Source organism: Eretmochelys imbricata, chromosome 2, assembly GCF_965152235.1.
Source record: "Eretmochelys imbricata isolate rEreImb1 chromosome 2, rEreImb1.hap1, whole genome shotgun sequence".
Classification (NCBI taxonomy): domain Eukaryota; kingdom Metazoa; phylum Chordata; order Testudines; family Cheloniidae; genus Eretmochelys; species Eretmochelys imbricata.
The window spans coordinates 86,920,835-86,947,680 of record NC_135573.1 but is presented as its reverse complement, the minus strand read 5'-3'; the positions used below and the strand labels follow the sequence as shown (position 1 = coordinate 86,947,680).

The window sequence follows — 26,846 nt, the reverse complement described above, 5'->3', positions numbered from 1 at the left end:
AGCGAAGTCAGTTCAAACTAAAATTTCACACAATGACTTCTTTATAGTGCTCAATATACTATACATTAAAATGTTGTAAGTACAATATTGATATTCCTATTGATTTATTTTCAATTATATGGTAAAAATGAGAACATCAGCAATTTTTCAGTAATAGTAGGCTGTGACACCTTTGTATTTTTATGTTTGATTTTGTAAGTAAGTAGTTTTTAAGTGAGGTGAAACTTGGGGTACGCAAGACAGATCAGACTCCTGAAAGGGGTACAGTAGTCTGGAAGGGTTGAGAGCCACTGGCCTATAATAGGCCAGGTTCTGCACCAATTTTTACCTTGTTAAGTTTCCACTGAACTGATTAGGATTCTACGGGGTGTAAATTAGTGTAGGAACTAGTTTATCTGTGACTGGTGGTATATAGTATGTCAGGCTGGTTATTCTGTTATTAAAAGTGGTTTTAAAAGGACTCTGTAAAATAAAAATGGTGATTTGGAGCAACAAATACATTTAAACGATGGCAGAACTCAGAATATACCGCTATTTTAGTTTATTTTTTTCTCCTACATAAAGCCTTTTGGCCAATTCTGCCCTCAGACATATGTGCATAAGTGCCATTGAAGGCAATGGAATTCACACATCCAATTGATCTCTTATTTTGCATTCTGTTTCTGTGATTACTTTTAGAAGTCTTAATATATCAACAGAGTAACAAGGACAATTGCCATGTCACATTATTATGATGGAGAGGGTTGTTATCATCTTAGAACTGTCGTTGTAGAAGTTGTTATGCTAGCTATAACTAGTGAACCTGTATTATCAGTACAACAAAGGATTACTGCAGGCAATTTATGCCAGATTTATTTTAAGAACAGAACTATGTAATAGCACCAAAGGACTTTGTTAAAGGACTTTCAGAATAGGGCTAGCAGACTTCCTTTTGCTCTACCTCTTATAAATACTAACACTGGTATTCATTTGCACAAATAACAAAAGCATTAACATTTGCATTAGGGTTTAAGACAATCTTTCCAGCTTATGACTGGAGAAAGCCTAGAAAAATATATTTTTCAGCACAGGCATAACAGAAGCCAGATTGATTCTGTAAAGGTGCCAGTTATTAAGTAGAATTTGAAGAGCAGAAATCAATCAGAATTTTTTATGGACTGACATTACCATAATTACTGTTGCCAGTGTAAAAAAAAAAGCATTCTAACAACACAATGGGGCCTCTGAAAAGGGACAGCCTATTCTTTAATGACTGTGAAGATATTACTCCAGAAAAATAGAATGTTTTGATGTCCTCCTGCTTTTACCCACCTGTTTGCACAGTGAAATCGAGCCAGGATGTCTCTGGCTTTTGTTTGACTGTTCAGTTGAATTGCCATAGACACTTTTGAATGCAGTGGAGCATAAACTCTTATCACCCCCTCTGGTATGTGGGTCTGCAGACACAGGGAAAAAAAATGACAGTTCCCTCATGTCAATATTCAGCAGAGTAAATTTAGTTATATATTGTCATAGCTCAGCTCCGGGGCAGTTATTCAAGCACTTTCAAGTTTACTTTTAAAAATTAATGACATGGATTGCCTGAATCATTAGAGCAATAAATCTATGAGCTACAAATCATATATTTCATATACTCACATAGTTATATATTTTATCTAACAAGGTAGTACACAAAGGTTATGTTTACACTGCAGCGTACGCCCAGAGTTAGAAGAACTCAAATTAGATGCGTTTGTTAACCTAGTGCTTGATTGTCTACACTCATTTGTAACCCCAAGTTAGGAAATCTTGAAACCTGGCTCCCAATCTGGGGCTCCAGCATTTACATCCATATCCCAGACTTCCTAGCGCCCCGCTACAACATGGCTGCTCTAGCCCTTTATTCGGGGAACAGCATGGGAAAACATGACAGTCCACCAAACTTTACTGTCCAGAGGACAAGAAAATTGACCCCATGGGACTGTGGGGATACTTTTGGTAGATTCCTAAAGCACAAGTTCAGTGAGACAGTGTCTACGCTGCAAAAGCAACAGGGCTTGAACCCTGGGTTCCAGCTTGACTCGGGCTTGGACCCTTCATCCCCCTGGGGTCCTGGCTCTGAACCCTGGTTTAGTATAATTTGTATGTAGACGGAAGGGGGACTAATGACACCCAAAAAATCAAATACTGTGGCATGCTTTATGTAAATACATATGGAACATACTATAATCTCTGATTTTTAATTGCAGCCAGAAATAAATCCAGAAGTTAACTGGGATCCCTATAGCACAAACCAGTGGACAGGCAATTGTTTAAAAACTATATTATATACTTGAAAATATCCTTTCTTCCTTTCTAAAGAAGAAATTCCCCACAGGCAAGGAGACCGAGTTCACTCTTTGCCCTCTCCACCACCTCAACAAGATCCAAGTTTATACACAGCAAAATAATAAAATCCCATATGGTTCCTCTTAATTGATATATGACCTTGTACAGAGTTCAGACCATCAACTATAAAAGTTTACTCATTCTTCCATGGTTAATGGCAGGATAAATCAATTAGTAAAGCTTGCTTCCTAATTCTAATCTAGTTAATACCACCCTGAGTAGAGAACAATAGCAGTCTCTCGGCCACTTTTATCACTGCATAATTTAGAACATCTGAAAGATGCTGGTTACATTAAATGCTTTGAAATTTAACTCACTTATTCAACCATTATTCACCCCCAATTTTCCTCCCCTATTCCAATTACTTGGGAATGCCTATTCCCTTACTTGTCAGATACAAAGACTTTTGCCATCTGCTGACCAGCTTGTATTTCAGAATGCTAAAGGTATCTGGATGACTTATAATTTTTCTCTCCCAGAATAAACTGGTTTTGTCCCATCACTTATAGTATGAACATAAGTCTAAAATGCAGTATCTTGTACCAACATTTAAAACAGATATTCACCACACATACATGTGTATGCCATTCACAAAACACCTGTGTTAGCTCTCCAAACATCTGAGTGGGTAAAGGCTAATCAATGACTCATACATAAAGCACTTCCTCATCTCTCTTCCCCAATGTCTACTCTCTCTGTTTCCCATATTCTTTTAGCATATGGCTATACTACAAAAATACCCTCATGGCAGCGAGTCTCAGACTTACAAGGCTGAATAGAGCAGGTGCTTGGACTCTGGGCTACAGCCTGAGACTGAACATTTACACAAAAGTCTTTTTAGCCCCGTGTTGTGAGTCCTGCAAACCCCAGTCAGTTGACCCACTCTGAGACAGGCTGCTGTCAGTCTTCTTCTGCGGTGTGAACAGCTCCTTGACGTCTTTCCCTCAAACCCTAATCTCCTCTCTTGTTCTTCAAGTCTATGCCAGGGCTGTAGAGCCCTGGACCAGCTCCCCAATTCCTCCTCTGACAAAGGTCCATGGAGGAAAGCAGCTCCTCATTCTCCCATCTTCTAAATAGCAATGGAGGAGGCCCAAAGGATCCCTGGCCACGTAGGTTACTACACGAACAGCAACAGGTTGCTGCGTGCAAAGCACCAGGAGAGCATGACTACTTTGCTCAATGGCTTGTCACCAAGCAGCAGAACCATAGCCAACCAGACAAATGCATGGGTACATGGCAACCTAGCCCAGATCCAGGTAAAGCTGATCTATTCTAAAGCAGGCCCACCACTTAATCTATTGTAATTCCATGAATTTCCTGACTCTCATCAGAACACTCGGCATTTTGTTGTAAAGAGCAGCCCTCGTTTTCTTTCAGAACACATACTGTAAAACACCACTGGAGGAATTGGCCAAAAGGGGGTACTTTAGACCAATTCGGTTAATATCCTCCCTTGCAGAACTCAAGCACAGAACTAAGGCTAGTCAGAAAACAAGAATTCAACTTCATGAAAGATTCTGGGGGTTTGGAATTTGCTTTCATTCCATATCAGAACAAAAAATAGACCTTTTGAGATTTTCCATGAAAAAACATATGAGAAGAGAGAACCAATAGTCCTCTGACTAGGGCATTCACCCGGAATATAGGAGATGCAGTTCAATTCCATGCCCTGCTCTCCTACATTTGTAGTGAGTGCTTTAGCCACTAGGATATAGACCCAGTGTCTGTCTCTCCCACTCTTGCCTATTGAAGCTGTCCTTATTTGGAGCTCTTATTCATTGAACCTGGACCTCCCACATCTTAGGTGAATGTCCTAACCACCAGGTTATTCTGGAGTGAGTCGGTTTCTCTGTTTTGACCAGAAATTTCATCCTGGACCTGAGGAAACCTTCCAGAGAAAATGGCACTTTCCAAGAAAAAACATTTTGTTGAATAATTCCCAACCAGTTCCACACAAAATCTCTGTTATTTGTCTTAGCAACATGTCAAGCCCCAGGAGCACAAGTCCCAAAACAGCTTCTCGCGCATGAAAATCCAATTTGCTTCAGGCTTGTCAGATTCTAAAGTTAAGTTTCCAAATCAAGGGTGTTTTTATTTTAAATGAAAACATTTTTCTGTAAATATAAAGCTTACTATTCTAACATCTTAACTCACGTTGCTCCTCTCTGGTAAAACTTATTTGCCTCACAAACCCCTAAGAAACATATTAATTATTATTATTTGTTGTTATTATTATTTATTTGTATTACAGTAGGGCCTGAAAACCCCATAGGAAGTGTCCTGTTGTACTAGGCACTGTACAGAAAAGAGCAAAGACAATCCCTGCCCTAGAGACCTCTCAGTCTCTGCCAGACAGGATGTAATAGTCAGATGGGGAAGGGGTGGGTGGAAGATGAGGTAGAAAATAAACAGTTTAATTGAAGGAAAAAAGTGAGAGCTTGCCACTTGCCTAATCCAATGCCAGAGCGGAGTGATTTGTTAGTATTGCAACAGAGGTAGATTTCAAGGAAGGATTTAAATTGGATGAGGTAGCAGCTTTATGAAATTTGACAGGAGATCTTTCCCATGCACGGGAGAAAGCACCAGGGGGATTGAAAAGACATGGCGACATGATGGAACTCAAAGCTACCATTTAAAAATGTTATGTCTTAATGCACCTCTGATCTTTCAGGTCTCTCTCGTTCCATGGTCTTTCTCCTCAGCAATCTTCTCACACCCTTGTCAAACATCATCTGTCTCTTGGTGTTGTTCATTGTAGCCTCATTCATCTTTCTCACTTGAGAAATCAGGAAGGATGGGACCTAGAGAGAGGAAGCCAAGGCTGAGTGTATGCAAAAGGATGGGAAGGAAAACCTTCCCCCTGCCCTCTCTTCCCCTCTTCCCTCCCCCCCCGCCAAGTGACTTCAGTGATTGTGAGAGATGATAAATTAAAAGCACTGGAAATTGAGTCCTGTTTATTCCCAGAAGAAGTACAGCATGGGCAAATTTCCCCAGTATCACTCAGACACCACGAGGGATGAAATGATCATTCATTTTCCATGCCCATTCAATCTATGACCTCTCTGCTGAAGCAGTCAATAAGGATGCTTACCAATGCCAATTGCAATAGTATCTTTTAGATCTATCTTGGGGACTTGCATGTCCTCCATTACCATAGTTCCTGAGCACCTCAAATCTGTAATGCCATCCTAACATCGTCCTGTGAGGAGCAGAAGTACTATTATCCTTGTTTGACAGATGGGGAACTGAGGCACATATAGACTAAATGTTTTCCCAAGGTCAGACAAGCAGTCTATGGCACAGCAGGGACTTCCTGGGTCCAACACTGGTGCCTTAACCACTGGGCCATCCTTTGTCTCCTAGAAAAGGAAGTGAGACTGCCAGCACATTCACATAGACCACCAAAAGCCACCAGATGGTAATGACTTCTGATCAATATTGACATGGACTGGATTTGAGTGAGTAGCCTTGAAATGAATGACTCCATCCAGTCCTCAAAAAGGTTAAGGAAAGAATGACAAGCCAATGAGTAAAGCTGACCTCTATTTTCACGTCCTCCCTTTAGTAATACAATAAAAGTGAAGAGTCTCACACTTGCTATGTAGAAGTAAAAACACAATGTCACACTGCACATACATGGATGTAAGTAAAAGAACTACCAAGTTTGAAGACATGAAACAACCCCTTCTGAAAATGGCTTACAAACAGAATTTTGGACTGACTTAAAGCTAGCTGGTGGTTACATTAATCTAATCACAGTATATTAATGCTCTCTCAAGCTTGCATAGCAGGCAAACACAAGGCTAATGGACCAAAGCATTGTACAGAGATTAATTTCACCATTGTCAGTTGGGTGTTCCAGGCAGATATTGCTGCATGTTTCCTTGTGGCTGCTGCATTCAGCTCTGAAACCTAGAAAAACAAATATAGGAACCAAAACACATATACTGTAGTCAGCATTACTCACTGTCCACAGGATGTCCTGGTACTTAATTAAAAGTCTCACTATGTGTGCCGTGGTGGCTGCTGCTTGCATCTCTTCTTGGTTTGCATGTTTGCCCTTGTAGATGAAGACGTTTGGTGCAACAATCATGGAAACATTCCATAAGTTCATTTTGTTTTTCCCTTCATTAGCCACTATCTTCTTCAGGAACTGCAGAAAGGCCTGGGAAAAGCAGTGCCACTCATAACGCATCATGAAATACAACATCAATACAACATTTTCAAATTCACTGTGCACCTGGCTAGAAAGCTGCAATCTCTCCTCTTGGATGCGGTACTTAGGAAAGCTATCTATGCCTTTGTGTTGTCCAGATTGGACTACTACAATGTGCTGTACATGGGTCAGTCCCTGAAGACCACTCAGCCATCTCTCATATATCAAGTATATATCATGAATAGATCTCATCCAGAGTCATTAAAGTCTCATTAAAGCCAACTGGAGGCCTTCCATTGACTTCAATGGGCTGTGGATTAGGCCCTTACTTAGCAGTGCTTCCTGGAGAGAGCATATTGCATCTCTGCTCTATAAATTATGCTATTTACTATCTGGTCTCCACATACAATTCAAGATGTTGATTTTGATCTATATGTCCTACATTGTTTGGGTCCTGACTACCTTAAGAAGTACCTCTCTGCTTAAGTACCAACCCTTCACTTCCGCCTGGGGAACTTCTGCCAACAGGCCCAGGATGTTATCTCTCACATGATAGAAGTAAGGAGTTCTCAGCAGTGGGCTTCAACTCTAGAAATCACTGCTGCATGTCAGTGCCAATATCAAGGGCAGTTTGTTGCCCTTTTGGGCGCAGTGCAAGAATCATCCGTTTTTTCAGGCTTTCACTTGAATGAGTGCACTTGAGTAGGCTGAGCTTTTGTTGTTGTTATTGGGGAGTTCTTCGGGGGATTAATTCTGCCAGTTTGTTATTTTAGAACAGTATATAAACAACTGCCCGTGTATGATAAACACATTTTTAGAAACTCAGAAATGACACAACAGAAATTATGTTGAAGACATTTCTAAATTAAAACAATGCTTTGTTACAGGTGGGTAGATAGGAACATTCATTTTTTACCTTTAGTATTTCTAATTCTATTTCATTTAAGAACTTATGATCAGTAATTATTAGCATTATTGGCCCATAGACTGCCCTGTGAAACATTGCTCATGGATATGGATTTTGGCCAAAAACTACTATTAATATTATCTATTTCTTATATAGTACTTTTCATCAGTAGAAATCAAAGTGCTTCACAAAGGAGGTCACTGTCATGATCCCCATTTTGCTGACAAAGAAACAGAGGGACAGGAAGATGAAATATCTTGTCTGAGGTCACCCAGTAGGACAAGGTGACAGTTCCAAGAATGGAGCCCTACTCAGCTGGCTATGGAGCCCTACTAATATGTAGTATTGGGAACACATGATTATAAACGATCATAAAAGAAATCCACACAAATCAACATGCAATAAAACTGGAAATAAATGGATACATGACATACGTAATTAGCGAACTGTCAAAGAGAACACTGCAAAAGCCCGTAGTTTGAATGTTATTGACCCAAACTATCTGGCAAATACCTGCCAATAATTAATACATTAAAAAAAAAACATGTTTGTGAATCATTCACTATTAAGCAAGGGGCTATATCCATAACAGATATTATTCCTAATAAATATCATAACCAGCTGTGTTCCATTAGATGTTCCCCAGAGAACTGGAGAACTTTTCAGAATGATGATAACAAACCAACATGGATATTTTTGCGGATGAGGATTCTGATCATTTGCTGTTACGAACAAACCCTGACTCTCATTTAAAAGTCAAAGAATACAGATGCAGGAATCATCAAACAAAGCACCTACCTTGGCTGTATCCCTGTTGGCATCAGGCAACAACATGATCAACAGATGCAAAGCTTGTAACTGTAACTTGACCTTGGAGACTTCTAAGAATATAATAATTAATATTTTAGAAAGAACTCTGAAATGCATGGCGAGGCTACTTTGCAACTACACCAACAGTGTAACCAGGGCATAGAGCTCCTCTATCAAACCCCTCCCTTCTGTTGATTTAGGGCAATGCTGTTTGGGAATGGATGGCATATAGTTACCACAGGATCAGGGAGGTAGTAAGGTCACTTTTTCACCCACCCTCTTGAGTTACCCTGTAGCTGTGCATCTGGAACTTTATCTCTGCTTTCATCTTCAACTACTACAGGGCCATAAAGACAAACTATAGGATTACATTTAAAGGGGAAAGGTTATACTGAGAAATGATGCAGAGACTTCTTTTGTAGATGGCAAGGGTCCTTGCTGCAGTAAGTGCTGAGAATCACAGATGCTGCTCTGATACATGGCATTCATTTCTTTTTCTAAATTAAATGTTGGCTTTTCACCAGAAATGTCCTAAGTTTAATGGGTATTTTTTTCCATACATGTCGTGGACCTGTAATTATATTTGACTAATCTGGGCAAATAGGAAGGAAGACATTTAATGATACTAATACACAGAACTTAGTTTTTAATCTCCAATTCTGGATTTACAGGGTGCAGGGATCTTTAGAAAAATCTCTCCTTTTTGGGGAGACATTCCCCGAATAACCTATTCTCCGGGTCACTTAAGGCTTAAATCCTTCGGTGCTGGTTACTGGCCAATTCCTCTTTGATGTCACTGTGGGATTGCCTTGTATATCAGATCACACTTCTATAATATAGTACTTCTCAGTTTCAAGATGAAATGGCAAAATTTATTTTCAGAATAGTTTCAGACTAACTTTGTTAAGTGATTTACTGGACCCATCTGCCATTAGACTGTAGATTCATTGTTTATCCTTCTTTTATTTTAATTTCACTCTTGTGCCTAGTCCCAAATCTGGCTCTCTATAAAAATGTATAGCATGAGTGTAGGTTTCTAAGGGTCATCGTGCCTTAAAGGCACAAGCCTATTCTGAGTGCAGTATGTGACTCTTGGAAGCATAAGGACTCCTGGAGCTCCCTAACATGACGAGTGGATGGGTGAGTAGGGGGAGGAAGAGGAAATGTTGTTGCTGCTTTACTACTTATGGGGTGAAGAGTGCGGTCATTTCTCGTCAATCTCACCTCCTTCATACTCTCCCCCAGGAGGTCCTAGCTCCATGCACTCAAGTGAGCCTCATGACCAGCCTGTGTGCAGTTTGCAAGATGGAGTAAACTGCTAGAACTTCCCTCCTTCTTTGAACATACACAGACTGCTTGGTCACAATCTGACTTTATAAGAACATAGGGTCTATTACCATTTTACCCAATAAAGGCACCATTCTGCTCTTCTCATTCAGCCCTAACCCAAACAAGTCTTGTACTGAAGTCAACAGGAATTCACTAAGTAAAATCTGCACTACTGCATTCTTATAACTGAAAATAGAAAAAGTGGCTCAGAATCAGAATGCACAGGAAAATTAGGACCCAAAACTTAGTTACCTGCAGCCTTCCGCAAGTTAATACATTTCTTACACAAAGATCCTGATAAAAATAGTCTTTCATGAAAGAAAACAAAATCTAATAAAATAATAACTATAGTGTGGTGATTGGATTTTACACTGGAGAGAATTTTTATTCACTAAATGTATAGTTCGTGTGAATGAAATATGGTAAAATCTATGTACAAAAGCCAGTTTTCAACCACTATGTGCTTGCAATGTTTACCACAGCCTGCTTTAAATAGCTATTTAACTGGTACTTCTATATGTTTAGTCAAATATGCCAAGTACCATTTGAAAAGAAAGCTTACAGGAAACCAAAATAGTTATGACATACTGGCAATCTCTTTTCTCTTCTTTAGCAATTTTGTATTTTTCATATGTATCCATTTACACTAATTTCTTTCTACTTACTTTCCACTAGTGTGATGAAGGCAGGCAGATATTCTACAGTGAAGAGGGGGCTCGGGAGTTCTCTTATAAACATCTTCAGCAGTCCTGCTGCATCATTGTTTCGTACTTGGTCCCAGTCAAATGTGTCTTCATGAAATTTTATTTCAATTTCTTGACGGAGATACTACAAGACAAAAGAAAGTGACTGATTTTAATTACAGCTTCTTATTGGTGAGCTTTATTTCATCTCACAAATGCCATGAGCAACAAAGAAAGCTTTGTGAAGTATAGAATTTGAAATGGAACAGTTATTTGAACAAACATTTCTACACCATTGTTTGTTTTCTTTATTTAAAACACATAAAAGAGGTTTTAACCCTTACACACAAGGGACTAGGATATTCATCCTCAAAGTCATTTAATCTGCACGTGTTTTGTATATGCCAGTAGTTCCCATTAGAGAGACCAGGTGGGTGAGGTAATATCTTTTATTGGACCAACTTCTGTTGGTGAGGGAGACAAGCTTTTGAGCTATATAGAGCTCTGCTTCCGGTAGCCCCCCAGTAGCTTTCTCATGTGTGGTCACAATTAGGCTGCTTTTTGGAAGACAGAAGTCCTTGCTTTTCTTCTCTAGGCTTATTTTTCAGACAAGTGCCAACCTGTTTGATCAATTTTAAAGACCTCTATGGTACCAGTTCAGTACTCTGACACAACTCTGGCCAAAACCTGCAGGCAGGTAAAACAGTTATTGTATTATCCTGGCTTCCCACTTAAACCAATTGTTTTCTGGCATCTGTGCTCTAGAACTAGGGTCCAATCAGCTTTGAAGTGTAAGTAGTTAAAAACCCCACATGTGTGTGGATGGTGAACATAAAGAGAGCAGGTTTCAGAGTAGCAGCCGTGTTAGTCTGTATTCGCAAAAAGAAAAGGAGTACTAGTGGCACCTTAGAGACTAACCAATTTATTTGAGCATAAGCTTTCGTGAGCTACAGCTCACTTCAACGGATGCATCTGATGAAGTGAGCTGTAGCTCACGAAAGCTCATGCTCAAATAAATTGGTTAGTCTCTAAGGTGCCACTAGTACTCCTTTTCTTTTTATAAAGAGAGCAGGGTACCACATGAGAACAGAATTTGGCCCAAACTCTGGATTACAGTTTGGAAAGTCCAATCTCCCCGCAAAAACAAACAAACAAACAACCCCATCTGATATGTTAATAAGATTCAGGGATTGGGACGTTAACACCTTACATTGATATTCTCCACTGATAGCCTGAATGTGAAGACGTTCTAAGTGAAGAGGAACATTTCACTGTCTGACAGTGCTGAAGACAGCAACACAAAGAACTGCTAAATTGCCGCCTCTTAAGAGGACAAAAATTGCCAATATAAATTAAGAAAAAAAGCTTGTGTGTTATAGGAGGGCCAGTATTAGCCTAGGTAAAAGATACTAACTTAATTTTCATTTAAACAGATTGTTGCTCTACTAGAAAGCTAGAAAGGAAAGCTTCTTTAAATTGATATTCCAAAGACGACCTTACAAACGGCAGTCTGGTTTGTACCTTTATCTCTTGAAAAATGGCCTTGTCTGGCTGTAAGAGTTTCACTATTTGTCTTCTCATTCATAATCATCACATTTAAAATTAAGTATCTTTTCTAATCACTCCTAGCTGCTTTTGCCTTACAGACACAAAGAATGTCATTGATTTCAACAGGACTGTTTAACTGAGCAGGATTTGGCTCTATATTTCATGTGCTGGTTTTTAATCATGTTTTCATCAAATCTGCATTAGCAATCGGCAAGAAAATATTCAGAAAGAAGAGTTGTTAAAAATAAATAGTGTGCTTAACATGCCTCACATCAATGGAAGGAAATTGTATATCAAATGCCACTACATGTAATGAAGTGAAACTGTTGGCACAAACGGAAATATAAAGTCATTCAGGATTTGGTGTATAGTGTTACAATACCATTCTTACTAGCACGCTGTTTTGGCTGCATTCTCTGCTATCTCAACCTCCTTTACAGTCACATCTCTTGCACCTAATCCATTCAAACATCAGGATTAACTACCCTGACTGCGAAATATAGAGCAAGGCCCATCACTTCACTAGAACCACAAGGGAAGAGAAAGAGCTTTCAAGATTTTGCTGTTTAGTTTTTCAAGAATGGAAGGAAGGTCCCAGAAACAGAGAGAACTGAGAAGAGAGACATCGACTTTCTACATATACACTTCATTTGTGTGTAATTAGTTTTTAGAAATATATTCTTGTAACAGTCTTTTTTGTTTGTTTTTTCATTTTGTTTCTGAGCTTACAAGAGAGTAGCTTAACATACATTTTGGTTCAGTGCATACCACACATCTTAGAGGCAGAGGAAAATTTGTATTTATTTCTTTTATTTTTTTTGTTATTTAAAAAAAGTAACTTTTAAGCACGTCCATATGCTTTTGATTTTTAAAAACAAGAACTAATGTTGAGTTGGAATGCCCTCAAATATTCATGTCATAATAATATACGATGGCTTTGAAGGATGAAATCTGGAACTGCTTAGGAAAAGCTTTCCCTCTATCCCCTACTGGTTGACTTTGTTGGACACACTTAAATGAATAAAGACTCAAATAAAACACATGAGATCGTTCATGTGGATGTTTGACTTACCAGCCGGTACAGGCAAGTCAGACACACAGCACCAAGTGATGCTCTGGGTACGGGTCGGAACAGCAGAACGAGAGAGCGTGTACTATGTGCACAGACTACGAAAGCTAACTAACAAAAGATACAAAGCAGCCCTGTCACATAAACCCCACAGAAAGTCTACGTTATGTACAGAAAAAGTGAAAGAATAAAAAAATATGTATAGTGATGGCAATTGAAATCAGGAAGCTGGAGAGTCTCTGTCCAGGCTCGGGGCTCAATCCTGGAAGGTGCTGAGTGTGCTGAACACCTAATGAAGTCAGGAGGAGTTGAGGTGCTCAGCACGAAAAAGTGCTCAGTACCTTGCAGGATCAAGCTCTCCTATGGCATTAGTTATCTTCAGACATAAATTTGCAGGGCCCTATCCAAAGGAAATATCATGAGGCCCCATCTGATTCCCTCTACACCCATGAATGGCCCATCCCTCATCTGCATAGCTCCAACAAACATATTTACCTTCTGCAAACTCCTCACTTGTTTTTTTAAACGTGAAATGAACTGCTCAGTGTGGAAGCGTCATAGAAGCATATCATTATTATACAGGTCTCTCACACAAAGCCTCCTCTTGTCACATATTTTATTAGCTATTACTAATCACGTGACCAAACCAGCTAAAGAACATGCAGGATTCTCCAAGTTTCTGAAGCACTCTTGTTTTACACTGTGCAGATGTCACAGTACTGGGAAGCCTAACTGATTATATGTAGGAAGGTTATTTTTCTTGCTGGTGGAATATTCAGTTATAGCCAGGGGAGCAGGAATCATTTTAAAATGTATAAACCAAAGGAAAAAATACAAAGATACTGAGTTATTAATGCCAGGCAAAAGCGAATGATTGTAAGTGAATGAGAACCAACTATTGGAGATTTTTTCATGGTCTAGACCTGTTCTCTCATTTAATGGTCTGAGTGCCAGAGCTACTAAGCATTGCTTTGTAGTCATCTCACCAGACATGCCAAACCTATGGAAAAAAACACAGAAATTGGGCTTGTTTTTGGCTGAATTGGCTTGTGAGTTGCTTGTTGGCTAGTTTTTGGCTTGTAGCTTGTTTGGCCTGTTGCTTGTTATAGTTTGTTGCTTCCTTTTCTTTGATTGGTTCCTAGCAAAAAAAGGGGAGGCAAAGCAGGGAGAGAGTCAGGGATTGCACAGCGGGCCCACCACAGTCCCATACTGCACGCCGGGGGGCGGGGAAAATAGGAATGTTGGGGTTCTTAGGGACTGGCTTGTTTTGGCCTTGTTTTGAAATGGGATTAGCTTGATTTTTGGCCTATTGTGAAAGTTGGGGTGCTTATTTACCGCATGAAAGTTGGCAACTGTGAATCTCATCTGTAACAATAGGTTACTTGCAGTATATTATTCAGTCACTAGAAAGATGTCTTTGTGTATTGTATAGAGTTCCAGGCAGGTGGGGCCTCTGGTAAACAAGGAAGACAAAGCTAGAACTTAAGCTGTGTGAAAGGCTGTTTGTCTCTTTAGTTTGTTGCTACTTTCTTTAATAATGGCCTCGTGTTTAAGATGAACTGAGAGTCCACATATCATGACATCACTCTCGTCACTCAGAGAAAACCTCATTTTTCATACCATAAGACGGATGTATTAATTTACAATAAGCATTACAGGAAGGCATGTATTATTATAGTCTACTTGCTAATAATATGGTACATATTGGGGGGGCAAACAAAGCCACTGACTGTTACAAGCACAGGCCAGTGGGCCCAATCCTACTCATATGTGCTATGAAAATGGAGTACTTCATTTCATCAAACTGAGCAGCAGGACATACTTCTCACAGTTCCAAATGTGGGACCCCAAAACTCCAATCAAAGGACAAATGAGTAATAATATTACAAGAAGCTTAAAATTACGTGGAGTCAGATCTTTAGCTTAAATTCCTTGATAACCTCAGTCTGGTGACTCAGTATTTCTGAAATAAGCTAAAATAAAAGAAGAGAGATCACAGCAGTTCTGAGTGACCAGGAGGTCAGATAAATTCTAAACTGAGGGGCCTTCCTCACAGGTTTAGTGGAGGAGAGCTGCACTTCTGAGTCCATGTATCCTCTAAATAAAACATTAGACCATGCCAAGTTATGGTCCTCAGTTTCAGGAAGCAAATGACAAGCCACTGTTTTTGCTGGTAATAATGGGACTGAGAATCTCTCTATACAAACTTTGCCACTTTGTACAGATTCTACTGGTTACAAGAAGGTGAATGAGAAAACACAGGTACCTTAACTCTTGAGGCAGATCCAGGAACTCGAAGAATTCCTTCCGTTTCTAAACCCGTTTCCTCAAGCTTGAGCAACAGCTAAAATGCAACAGCAGCATTTTAAAAATACTATTTACCTTTTAGCAACCTGCCTCCCCTAAAAACCATTTGATGATCTAGTTTATCATCAAGAATAATAAATACCCATATTAGCAAATCAATCAGAACTTGCTCTGTGTTCCTAAAACTGTGAATTTTCAGAGAAGAAACCATGTTTTCCTATGTGTTTGTACAACTCCTAGTACAACAAGAGCCCCCTAACTTGGGACTCTTGGAACTTCTGTAGTTCTAATAATAAATTAATAATAATGGGGCCATCCTTACATTGCACAGTATCTTTCTTAGCAAGAAGTCACACTGATTTCCCTAACCCCCAATGGAGCTATGAGGATACTTTCCTTCATGTTTGTGAGATGCTCAACTATTATGGTGATGAGCACCATAGAAAAGCCTATTAATAAATGTGTAGGCAGAACTGAGAACTTAGACAAGAAAATAATTTTAGGAAAGTTCTTTCGCAATGTGAATAGACCTCTCTGGTCTCAGCATTTCTTCTTTACAAACATTCAGTGCAGAGTATTTTTGTTTTGACAAAATGCAAAAGTGGGAAAAGACTAATTTTGTTGCATTTATTCACATGGCTCTGGATTTTCATTACGAACTGCCCTCCTCCAGCTCTATCACTAACACTCTTTCTTTAACACGGTATCAGATTTACAGCAGGACAAAATGTTTTAAACAAAACTTTTTTTCACCAAAAATACAGCTTTGGGTTGATGAAAACATGTCATGAATTTATGTCAGATTTGCCAAATTGTTTTGGCTGAAAAAAAAAGAAAAACATTTTGTCATTTGCAAAATGAAACATTTTGATTTTTCGATTCAAAATGACTTTTTGTTTTAAATTTCACTTCAATTTTATTTTTGAATAAAGGTAAAAATCCTCAGAACTTAAATGAAACATTTTGTTTAGGGTCAAATTGAACCATTTTGTTTGGCCCCAAATAATTTTTTTTTTTTTTTTTGGTCAGCCAACATATCAAAAAATCAATAATTTGCATGGCTCTATAACTTCCCAAAGTGAAATTATCGAGGAATGAAGTGAAGTTGATTGCTGGCAATACAGAGATTAATAACAAATGTGCCAAATTGACTATCTAAATTAATTGATACTAGCTCTTTGTTTTCTTTCAGGAGGTATTTACAGTTAAATGTGACTTTAATCTTAAAACTGGATGTCCATATAAATGTGTGTGTGTATGCGTGTGTACAGGCAGGTGTGTGTCTAACTGAGCCATACACTGGATGTCACTGTAGCGTCACACTATTTCAGTTGAATGACCATCTTCTTGGCTCTATGCACCTCATTCAGATGACACTAGTTCACTTCTGATAATCTCAGATAAATCAACAGGTCTGCAATTTGAAATAATGTGAAATTATAAATGCTCCCCGTTCAAAAACATTTCATTGATCTGCATGTCAAATGAAAAGGGGAGCAGAATCCTATCCAGTTGGTTCCGTACATTTCCTGTGCAATATATTATAAATATACTCCCCAAATTGAAAAACTCCCAGCATGCATGATATTCAAGAACAGCTTTTTGATCTAAGTCTCATAAGATGTTTAAATCACAACATATGGACAGAAATAAATTGCCAACACCCTGAAGCCATTAAAGTCTGTCTTCTTTTATCTGATGTCTGTTTGAGTGTCAATGCTAATGAGGAAAATTCAAGCCACACATGATTTTGTTCTACTCACTTTTTGAAAGATGAGAGGAATTTTTATTCCAGGCACCTTCTTTTGATCGTTTTCCAACAGGATCGTGAGAGGGACTCCGAAAAGGCCATTTTCTTTTTGAAAACGATGTAAAAAGAAAGAGAGAAAGTGGAGCCTAATAAGCATCTTCTTACTAAGTACTACAAATCACAAGACACCTGTCAGCCAGCTACCACTGCACGTTTACCTCGTCCTTTGATTCTTTCTGTTCGGTTCCTCTTTAGTTCTATTCCCAAAGCATCATAGAAGGCTGTTAATTCAATCAGAGAGAGATTGCGAATTTTCTTCATGTCTTCAAGAGATAGGTCTCCAACCTCTGTCAGGCCAAATTGGCTTTTTCGAATAATAAATTTCTACAAGAAGTATATGTAAATAGGGTTTTATTTTACATGCTTGAGAAATGTTTAGTTTTTAAAATTACTCTTTGTGAAAAAGGCATTTTTTTTTTAAAAAAAATAAAAGATATGTCCTGGTGCTACAAGAAGTCACATGGTGGTGATTTGATGGGTGAGCTAACTCAGAGCTGAACCCATGCTCCTGCATGTTGTCTGGACCTTGTGCTAATGACTACTTTAATTTGAAATGTACAACTGAGCACCTGATCCTTTGTGCTCAGTTATAGATCTCTTGGCAATTTTCACAAAAGCATGCATGTTAACCCTGATGTCCTGGACATATTCCAATTTTCAACAATTAGCTACACTATATTCTAACTAAACTTTCCTCTCTAGTTCCAACAGGATTTAATAATCCACCTCTCTCCCCTTAAATTCTTCCTTAATATTGCTTGGTGCTATTAAACAGCAGCAACATTTCATCACAGAAATGGCTGCATATCAGTGATGGAGGAAGGAGCTCTATATGTTGTTTGCACTTTGAAGGAAGCACGGTCTGATGATCTGAGCACATTACTCAAAGACAGAACACTTAAATCCTAATTCCATCTCGATGTAACTCATGCCTGCTTGTTGTGGCATTCTATCCCCCTCTAGTGGCACCTAGGCCAGCTAGAGCTTGATAAGCTTGTTACAGCCTTGGCTAAAAGAGAGGTGTCTTTTAGCTCATGCCGAAGTGGCTTATGCATTAAGCTCCAGAGGTCCCAAGTTTGACCCTGGCCAATGATGACTGGGGTCTGCTGGTGTTACATAGGCACTGACTTTGACTTATTATACAGGACTGCTTTAGGGTGAGTACTATGAAATATAAATGTTAAAAGGCCAAGGAACACTTATGAAAGTAGAATCCATGGATCATTTGCATGAATTGAATGCTACTTTGCAACTTCTGGGACATGAAAATAGAATATTGCTGCATCAGGATATGTGATGTTTCCTGCTGTCAAGCTATTAAAAAAAAAGTGAAAAAGGGCTCTTTTCATATGTTTTGATGTCATTATCATTGTTAGTATTATAAAAACTTGTGCTGTGCATAGCTCTGTGGAACCTTGGCATCATTATGTAATCCAAACCAGTCATAAGCACTAACTAAATAAATAGTGCTACAAGCCATCTCTACTTTTGGGGATCCAACTTGGAACTAAAACCTTCTAGGGATGTGAATCCATCCCTCCCTTTTAATTAAAATGTATTCAGGGTCAATGCCCTGGTTTTAACTCATCTCTCAATAAAAGCCATCAAACAGAAAAACAATAGTCAAGGAAAAGGCAAACAAAAATGATACATCTTGCATTGTGCTCTAAAAGCAACAGAGGACAAAGCTCCAACTGACCACAGAGGAAGTGAGTTCCAGAGGCCAGGATCTCCAACACTCCATTCCCAGTGTTCTTTAAAGCAGGTAATGATCCTAAACAGAGGGAAATAGGAAGCACTGCAAGATACCATCATCCTCTGGCCAAATAGGGAAGATTGGGAAGTATAGAAAATGACCCCCAAAATCTAAAAGTTCTATTATTTCATTCATAAAACATACGATAAGAGTCTTTGCAATGACAAACCAGTGAACCAAAGTAAAACTGCTGATGTACCTAAAGTGTGAAACACAAGGCAATCTCATTTGCAGTGTTTCATCAGGTGAAAAGAAACCTCAAACAGAGCATATTAAATCACTCTGAAAATGTGAAAAAATTATATGTATATATATATATATATATATATATATATATATATGGACATAAGGGAGGAATAGGGAATGAGAGGGCCTCTTTGCAAGCCTCATTTGCTAAAGGAAAGACTAAGTATTTTAAAAAAAATCACTACTGTGATTTTCCTTGGTGGGTTGTTATCTCCTAGAGGTGTTTTGATGTGATGTAGTCTTAACATGAGGTTTGGGCCTGTCTCTCTTTGTAAGAGCAGCGCTGGGAATCTATGGCATAGAGCACAGCAAACCACAGAGTTAGAGAACTATACAGTATTAAAGTTGTAATAAATTTTGAACGCACTTAATCTCTGTGGTTTTTAGAAATTAGATTCCTGGCATTTGGCTCCAGATCCTACATTGCGTCAGTTTACTATCTGACACATCGACTGTGTGGGGGACTATGTACTGTATTTGGATGGACTCGATGTGCTAATAGTGTTTTACTTCTCCAACATCTAGGATTACATTCCATTTATCAGTGGGCTAGATTGTGCAGTTTGAACGTAGTCCTGTGTAGGGGTGATGTGGAGGTGTATCATCCCTGCGGGAGCATTGGAAGAGATTGTATTTAAGGAGGCAATCTTTCTCCCAGAGTTGCTTAGTTCTATGTATGTGTGTGCACAGATACTACATGCTTTCCACAAAACCCACAGTTTTGCGGCAAAATTGTCCACTTGAAACACGTCTGTGAACGTCTCTGAAACTATTCAGTTGCGTACCCATCAGTACAAGGCCGCCTTCTGTATACTACTTGCCCCAGATTGCTCTGCCATGCCAGTTAGGAGGTCCATACTTATGGCTGGAGGAGGGTGCAGGATAGGTAACATCTCTAAAATTGAGGGCGGAATGTCACTGTGAGGGTTAGGGGAAGGGTAGAGGTTTTCTAGTAACAGGACCAAGGAGGAAAGTTCAGTATGCCAGGACCATGATAACTAGGGAGACAGCCTGATTCCCCAAAGTTGCTCAAATTATTATCACCACAGAGCAATCAGACTGTACTCCATGACATATGTAATCTACTTGATACTTATCACCCTACTGCAATATGGAAATTTGAGGTTCCTTAGGTCTTCTCCATTGGTGGTGCTAGACACACACAAACTGATTGTTCTTGGTGAATTCAGCATCCATGCAGACGACAACTAGTCCGGATCAATTTAGGATCTATGGCCAATGTGACGTTTGTGGGACTCTCCCACTGAGTTAATGGCTTGACTCTTACGTCTGGCTAATGTCTGGAGCCAGTGTTTAGGCTTTTATTGGATGGTGGGACGGTGGTTGTGATTACATCCTTGTCACAGACTGATCATGAAACCCTCAAGTTTGGGGGTCAGGGCACACATTTCCTCTCAAGATGATGGACTTGTTTTAATGGTCCACCCTTAGAGGCTGATGGAATCAATAAATTGCCAGCTGGCTCGGAGGGAGAATGCCATCTAACTGATAGACTACACTATGCATACCTGGCTGGACAATAATCTTTTGTCCCTGACTACTGATTTGGTATCTCCTATGCTGTACCTGCATCAAATACTAATCTGAGATAATCTGTGCTACTAGTGAACAGAACCAATGTTCACTCTTCCTCTCATGTCTGAGTCTAACAGATTTCAGACACAGAAATTTAAAACCCGTGTCAAGAAAGGTAAAGGGAGTAGTTCAAGTAATAAAGATGGATTGCCACTCTCAGTGCCAGATCTTTGTTTTTATGCGAAAGGTTTGTGGGCGACACAATGAAATACAATTTTTAAATATTGGGGTATGTACGCTAAATTGCGTTGGGTAGAAGATGTGTCCATGACTAAGCACACGCTTCGGCTTTGGTGCCTCACTGGGAATGCTGCGTGGTCGGCGACAGACAAACACAGCAGGAAGCCTTTACAAATATATAAAGTATTAAAACACATATATTGAAGGAAATCCAATATATCTTAAGAGACTTCACTGTAGTGGGGGAAATGAAGCAGGAAATGAATTGGGTAAAGAAGAACTATTGAGTAAATACGAGGGGTTTAAACTTACAGGCAAAGCAGAATCATCCTTTTTGAATCTCAGGTTGTTCTGCCGTTCTCTGTTTTTTGGGACCACGGTGATGGATTCTGAGAAAGAAACCTCATAGGATAGCTCTTCTGTTACTGATGGGCTGTCTTTATCTAGTCCACAGTCTAGACAGCTATTAGCTGAAAACAAGGGAGACTATATATGAATACTGAAGGTTTGTTTGTGTTTGGTGCAGAGACATTAAAAATGGTAAAAACGAAACAAAAAGCTTGTGGAAGTGTTAAGGGAAGAGCTTCCCAGGGGAATTTCAGCATAACAATAACGCGTGTTCCTGTTTTGTATGGAGGAAATAAGCCCTTGTACTTTCTGAAATCAAAGCCCTATTTTTATTTTAGATTTTTTGCTGTTAATATTTGTGCAGAAGGTGATTAAACTGTAATTTTCTGTTGGTCAGCAGAAGAATCATCCTCATTATCACATTTGTGCATAATGATCTTGTCTATCCTGGCTAGGGAAACTATTTCTGCATTTGTTCAGTGAAAAATCTTTTTTTCTTTTTAAAGTTATGGATAGAAAAGTGCTGCTAACACTGTTTCTCTGGTCATCATAGTTTACACTGGGTTTTTTTTTTTTCCTTACAGTTTCCCATTACTGCTGCTCTTGGTGCATAAAAAACATAGAACAGGCACAACCTGTGCAGACAGGGCTCAGCATGCTACCATCTGGTTTGCAAAGCCATGCCAGCTCCAGTGGAATTTTTAATAGAATCCAGGAACCAAAAGACAAGATGATCTATTGCTCTGTTCCAGAAATTAGTTGCCCACTAGAATTAGGAGGCATAAGAGGGAAATTTCTACTATAGAAATGCCCTGTCCCCATAGACTGCAAAGTGTATTAGCCTGAATGAATTCTAGTGTTGCCAACTTTCATGATTTTATCATGAGTCTCATGATACTTAAAGTCCCAGCTCCTGGATTTGTGCAACTAGGTAGGAATCTCAGCTTTTATTCAAATAAAAAGTAAGTTTTTAGCCCTCAAGGTTTCAAAGGCAGCTTAGAAACGTGACCCAAGTGCACCCTAAAGGCTTAGACACAAGATGAATAAAGTGAGCCCAAAATGTATTATCATCATGATTTCAATTTTAGGATTTTTAAGCCAATGTTATGGTTATTGGGGACCCGACTCATGATTTTTGAACACTTGGGGTTGGCAGTACCAGAGGTTCAAACATCATTCTTGCCATACAGGTGCTATCGCTCTTTCCAATTATCGGATAGACAGAGCGAACTGTGTTATGAAACACTTAACAAAACACTATTATGGCAGTAGGTCCCAGGAATTGACTTACATATTTTGAATTGTAGTGCAGATTGGGCCACAGATCAGAGACTACAGGCCCTGTTCTATGTTTGTAAAGCATCCAGCACAACAGGGGACTTCGAGCACTACCATGATATAAATGTTTATTAATAATAGTAATAATCTTAAAGAAAAGCATGTAGTGTGTCTCAGCACCTAAAATAGTGGCTTAACCAGATGACCCCCAAAGGTACTTTCTAGCTCTCATTTGAACAAATGAATATTGGTTACAGGTTGGCATACTCACAACTCACTGATTTCCAAACTGGCTTCTGTCCCGGAAGCTGGATACCATTAGAAGGAACTGGTGATGCTGGTGCTGTCTCAAACGTGGGCTGATGGGCAAGGAAATATGATCAGACTGCAATGAAATTAAAGGCATGTGGACAGACACTTCTACAACTCAATCAACAGTGTATCAATCCCAGCTTACGTTTTTGCCACTAAATTTAAACAATCCATTCTGATTTGCCAGAGAGATTTTCATTACCCAGCCTGGGCAGGTAATCTTCTTCAGGCTGGAGATGTGGATCATGTTGAGGTCAGTGAGTATTGCCACAGCTTTACACAGCTAATGAGTTCTCCCCTATGTAATGACTGAAATTAACTAATGAAATTGCTTCAGATACTTGCAGCAAGTTAAAGGTTCCTATCAATGCGTAATTCATCTTGCTTTTAATCACCGTGGTCACATTCTGCAAGGTGCTGTGCACCTCCTGAAAAGTGCTGAACAGAACACCCTCAACTCCCACTGAGGGGCTGCAGAAACTGAAGGCACTCAGTACCCTGCAGGATTGGAAATGTAACAAGTAAATAAACGGATGGCCAAAACCAGCTGAAAATGCACTGCAACATTTTCCTCCCCTTGGCTACAGCGTGTGGAAACCGGGGTTACATGAATGACACAGGTTCTTTATCAGAGAGCAGCAAACAATTAAAAAAAAATCTCTTTCCTATTGCTTAGTTTTGTTTGGTTTTGCCCAGAAAATTGTTTTGCACTGTGTAAAAATGGTGTGTGTGTGTGTGTGTGTGTGAGAGAGAGAGAGAGAGCGAGACACACACACACAAAACCAGCAGCTGAAAGTCAAAGGGTAACTTTCACTTGGTGTGACACATTTTTATGTGCTGAATTTGCCCTTGTGATTAGCAGCTTTGGAATAGATCATGAGATAGTACTTAGTCCTGCCATGAGTGCAGGGGACTGGACTAGATGACCTCTTGAGGTCCCTTCCAGTCCCATGATTCTATGCAGTTGTTTTATACAATCTTATCCTTTGAGTTATTTGGATAACAAAGTCAAATGTAAGATGAATAAAATCTCTCCTGAGAGAGTCCATTTAATAGGCTACCAACCTGATAGCAAACAGGATTTGAGTCACAAGGTTTCCTTTGAACAATAATCCATTAAAAAGGAAGGACTATGTAAAAGAAATGAAATATGGTAGCATGATTTTATGATTTTTAAAAGCCCAGCATTAAAAGAAATGTTTTATGACAAGCTGTGTGAAATGCAAAAAGTAGGCAAATAAAAGAAATGGTGAACATGAATTAGATTTGTAAAATCCTTCCAGCCTTGATAACATAAGGTGTTATACACAGGGAAAGCTAACAGGGCACTCTCTCTGTTGCATCACGTTTCTGCTGGGCATACAATTTGGGAAAGGGCGATTATTATGGACCCAGCTATGGATCAATTACTCTCTGCCTCAACCTCAGTGTGGTTTAGAGCAGCTTGCAAGATGCTCTAATATGAGTCCGTTGGGTGCAATCCCCTATAAACAATGCTGGGAATAACTAAAATGCATCACATTCCAGCCTCTTGCCTCCTCACCAGTAAAGGCAGGGGCATGTAGGAGTCAACTCCAAAGGCTCTGTGTGAGCAGGGGACTGTACCATGATAGGGGATTTACAGGAGGTTTCTGCTTGTTATACCACCTAAGCAAGAAAAAGGGAGCAGATTGGGACAGAGAATCTCCTCCATTTTTGTTAGTACATGATTTGTATGTATTGATAGTGTCCCTTAAAAACAAAAGATTAGAAAGCTCATTTTCCAATAAATGTACTAAACCTAGTGAGCCAAAATCTGCCCCCACTCCCCCCCCCCCCCGTTACGTGTGTGCAATGCCATTGACTTGGATGCGGTTCCATGAAGGCAGGATTTGGTTCAGAGCAGGTATCCTGATTCTGGCCCCCAGTTAGTTGTCCATCAAGTCATTACTGATGTTAAAAATGCCTCCAGTGTTTACTTGCACTATGTGCACAGGAAGAGGAAATCTCACTAGCAAGAAAAAGGTGGAGCTGGAAGTGCTCATTTCCTTTAAACGCTTTCCACTGTACAGAAGATGTAAAAACAAAATCATCAGAGCATCACAAAGGCAACATTTTAATGTCAGCGCTGCAGCCAAGACACATAAACACTAAAGAGATGTTAGTGTGAAAGCTCTGTTCATGCTGCTAGCTGCCTTTGCTTTTTGATAGATTCATAGTTCCAAGCATTGTAAGGGCAAATGCCTTTTCATGCAAATGCCTCTAGTTTAGTTAGGGATTTATTTTTTAAATTAGATCCTGGTCCTTCATGCACTACTCTGAGCAACACTCCTCTGACAATCAAGAGGAGTTTTACTTATCAAAGGGTGCAGGGTCAGGTCCTTCGTTAGTCTGGAGCTTAACTTGCTTCCCACTTTTGGACTTTACTGACAGGTGGCCTGATTGCCTGATTTTCAGATCTGTTGAGCGCTTGCAGCTCCTAGACCCCTTAACGGAAGCTGTTGGCGTTCAACACTCATGAGAATCCGGCCACAGTGACTGACGTGCCACAGCATTTGACCAGTTGTGCCTGATGTGCACAGCTCTGTTTTAGAGGTGGGACAGAGTTGCCTTATCCAGGGGAGAGTGAGATTGCTTCAAGGGAGCACTATTCTGCTTGAAGCTTCAGGGAGTTCCTGGATGGCACACACATTGCACCTTGCCCTAGAAGGATGTAGCATGTTTCCCATTTCTAACCAGGTTAGCAGTTCTGGCTCAACGGGAGGCAGAACAGGTCTGTGAACAGGGCAGAACAGAGTTACACTTTCTTGCCACTAACTTTGGGGTGGTTTGTGCTCTTTTGGGAGTAGTCCTGTGCTCAGCAGAGTGAAGGATCTGTAACTGTGGCTAGCCTCTAAGCATGGATACAAGGACTCCTTGTGCCATATTCCCCTCCTTGTGCACCCACCCAGGGATCATTCATAATCTGGCTTTATGCCTGTTTTTGGCTGGATAACCCTGGTGTTAAGATCTCCAACTCATTATGCAAGTGACTGAGGCAACAGGTTTCAAATGAGTCTAAAAACCCAGTTTTTCCTTCTCTATGTAGAGTGGAAAACTTCACTAAACCTGGCAATTTGCCTAGGATGCTTTCCTCCCCCTGGTGCCTGTTGTCTCTGCTTGCTGACAACGAAGTAAATTAAAAATAGAAAAAGAAAGGCAGAATGCTCTTTGTAGCTATTTATGCAGCCCAAATGCTAACCATTTGTATTCTTCTCCTTTTGCCACTGGGCAAAGCTAAGGTGAGTCACTCTCGTAAAAAGAAATCTCACCTTGTGGTTTAATCACCCTTTTCGTCATCATTAAAAGTAGACGATAATTATCCATCCTGTATCCCGCTCCTCTGGGCAGCTGTAGTGTTTATGATGCCTAGAGGGCTGGATGAAGACTGCATCTCTTCTTTTAATGTAGAGGGTTACACAAATTGTTACGTGGAGAGACTAACTCTTTATGTGGCATTATGTGGCAGAGGTGATTAAAAATCCTGCATGGCTTTTCAGACTAGTACGCAAACACTTGCAGAAAAGATGATTTTTCTGATACCAGTGATTCAGCCAAGGTACATCAGTCGTGCACTAAACTGCCAACATTCATTCCCTACATGTCTCCTAATCACCGGAGAAGTGATAAATAAGTCTTTCAAAATCCCATAGCAGCTAGTCACACTGAGGGAGATTTTCAATGTCACAGCAGTTGAGAGCCCAACTCATATTGACTTTCAATGGGAGTTTGCTGCCTGGCTGTCCTTTAGATCTCTCCCCTATAGTAATGAAGATGAATGTGCGAACTATGGCTGCGACTACAATAAGTGTGTAGCAATATAGGTTGAATTCTGTAGAACTGAACAATTTCGTGGGAAGAAAGAATGAGAAATCCTAAGACTGCCATAACAGTTCCTTTTTTAAATCTTATATTCGACTTCCACAATGCAGAACAATTAGATGGGCTCAGTTTTTAAAACGGTAATTGTACAATGAAAACTGGAAGACCATGCCTTTAACATAGTTCTGGGACTTCCAGTTCATTAGTGAGACACAAGAAAAAGACCAGCAGATCAACAGAAGATCATCAGATTCAACACTCTGTGCAACAAAAAGCACTAGTGTAACTTTTTTTTCTGGTGACT

At 39.7% G+C, this 26,846-nt stretch overlaps 1 protein-coding gene across 1 annotated transcript in view; it reads right to left on the bottom strand.

Annotated features, from left to right (window-relative positions):
* The window catches only part of ARHGAP28 (Rho GTPase activating protein 28), an 88,147-nt gene that overhangs the window by 2,560 nt on the left and 58,741 nt on the right, over positions 1-26,846 (bottom strand). The window contains exons 4-13 of the mRNA XM_077809058.1: positions 22,662-22,749; positions 21,077-21,234; positions 17,145-17,310; positions 16,940-17,031; positions 15,136-15,213; positions 10,235-10,397; positions 8,229-8,311; positions 6,335-6,532; positions 5,025-5,168; positions 1,312-1,436 (exon numbers count right to left, since the gene is read on the bottom strand). Coding sequence (XP_077665184.1) covers positions 1,312-1,436; positions 5,025-5,168; positions 6,335-6,532; positions 8,229-8,311; positions 10,235-10,397; positions 15,136-15,213; positions 16,940-17,031; positions 17,145-17,310; positions 21,077-21,234; positions 22,662-22,749 — 1,295 coding nt within the window. The remainder of the gene's footprint in view (positions 1-1,311; positions 1,437-5,024; positions 5,169-6,334; positions 6,533-8,228; positions 8,312-10,234; positions 10,398-15,135; positions 15,214-16,939; positions 17,032-17,144; positions 17,311-21,076; positions 21,235-22,661; positions 22,750-26,846) is intronic.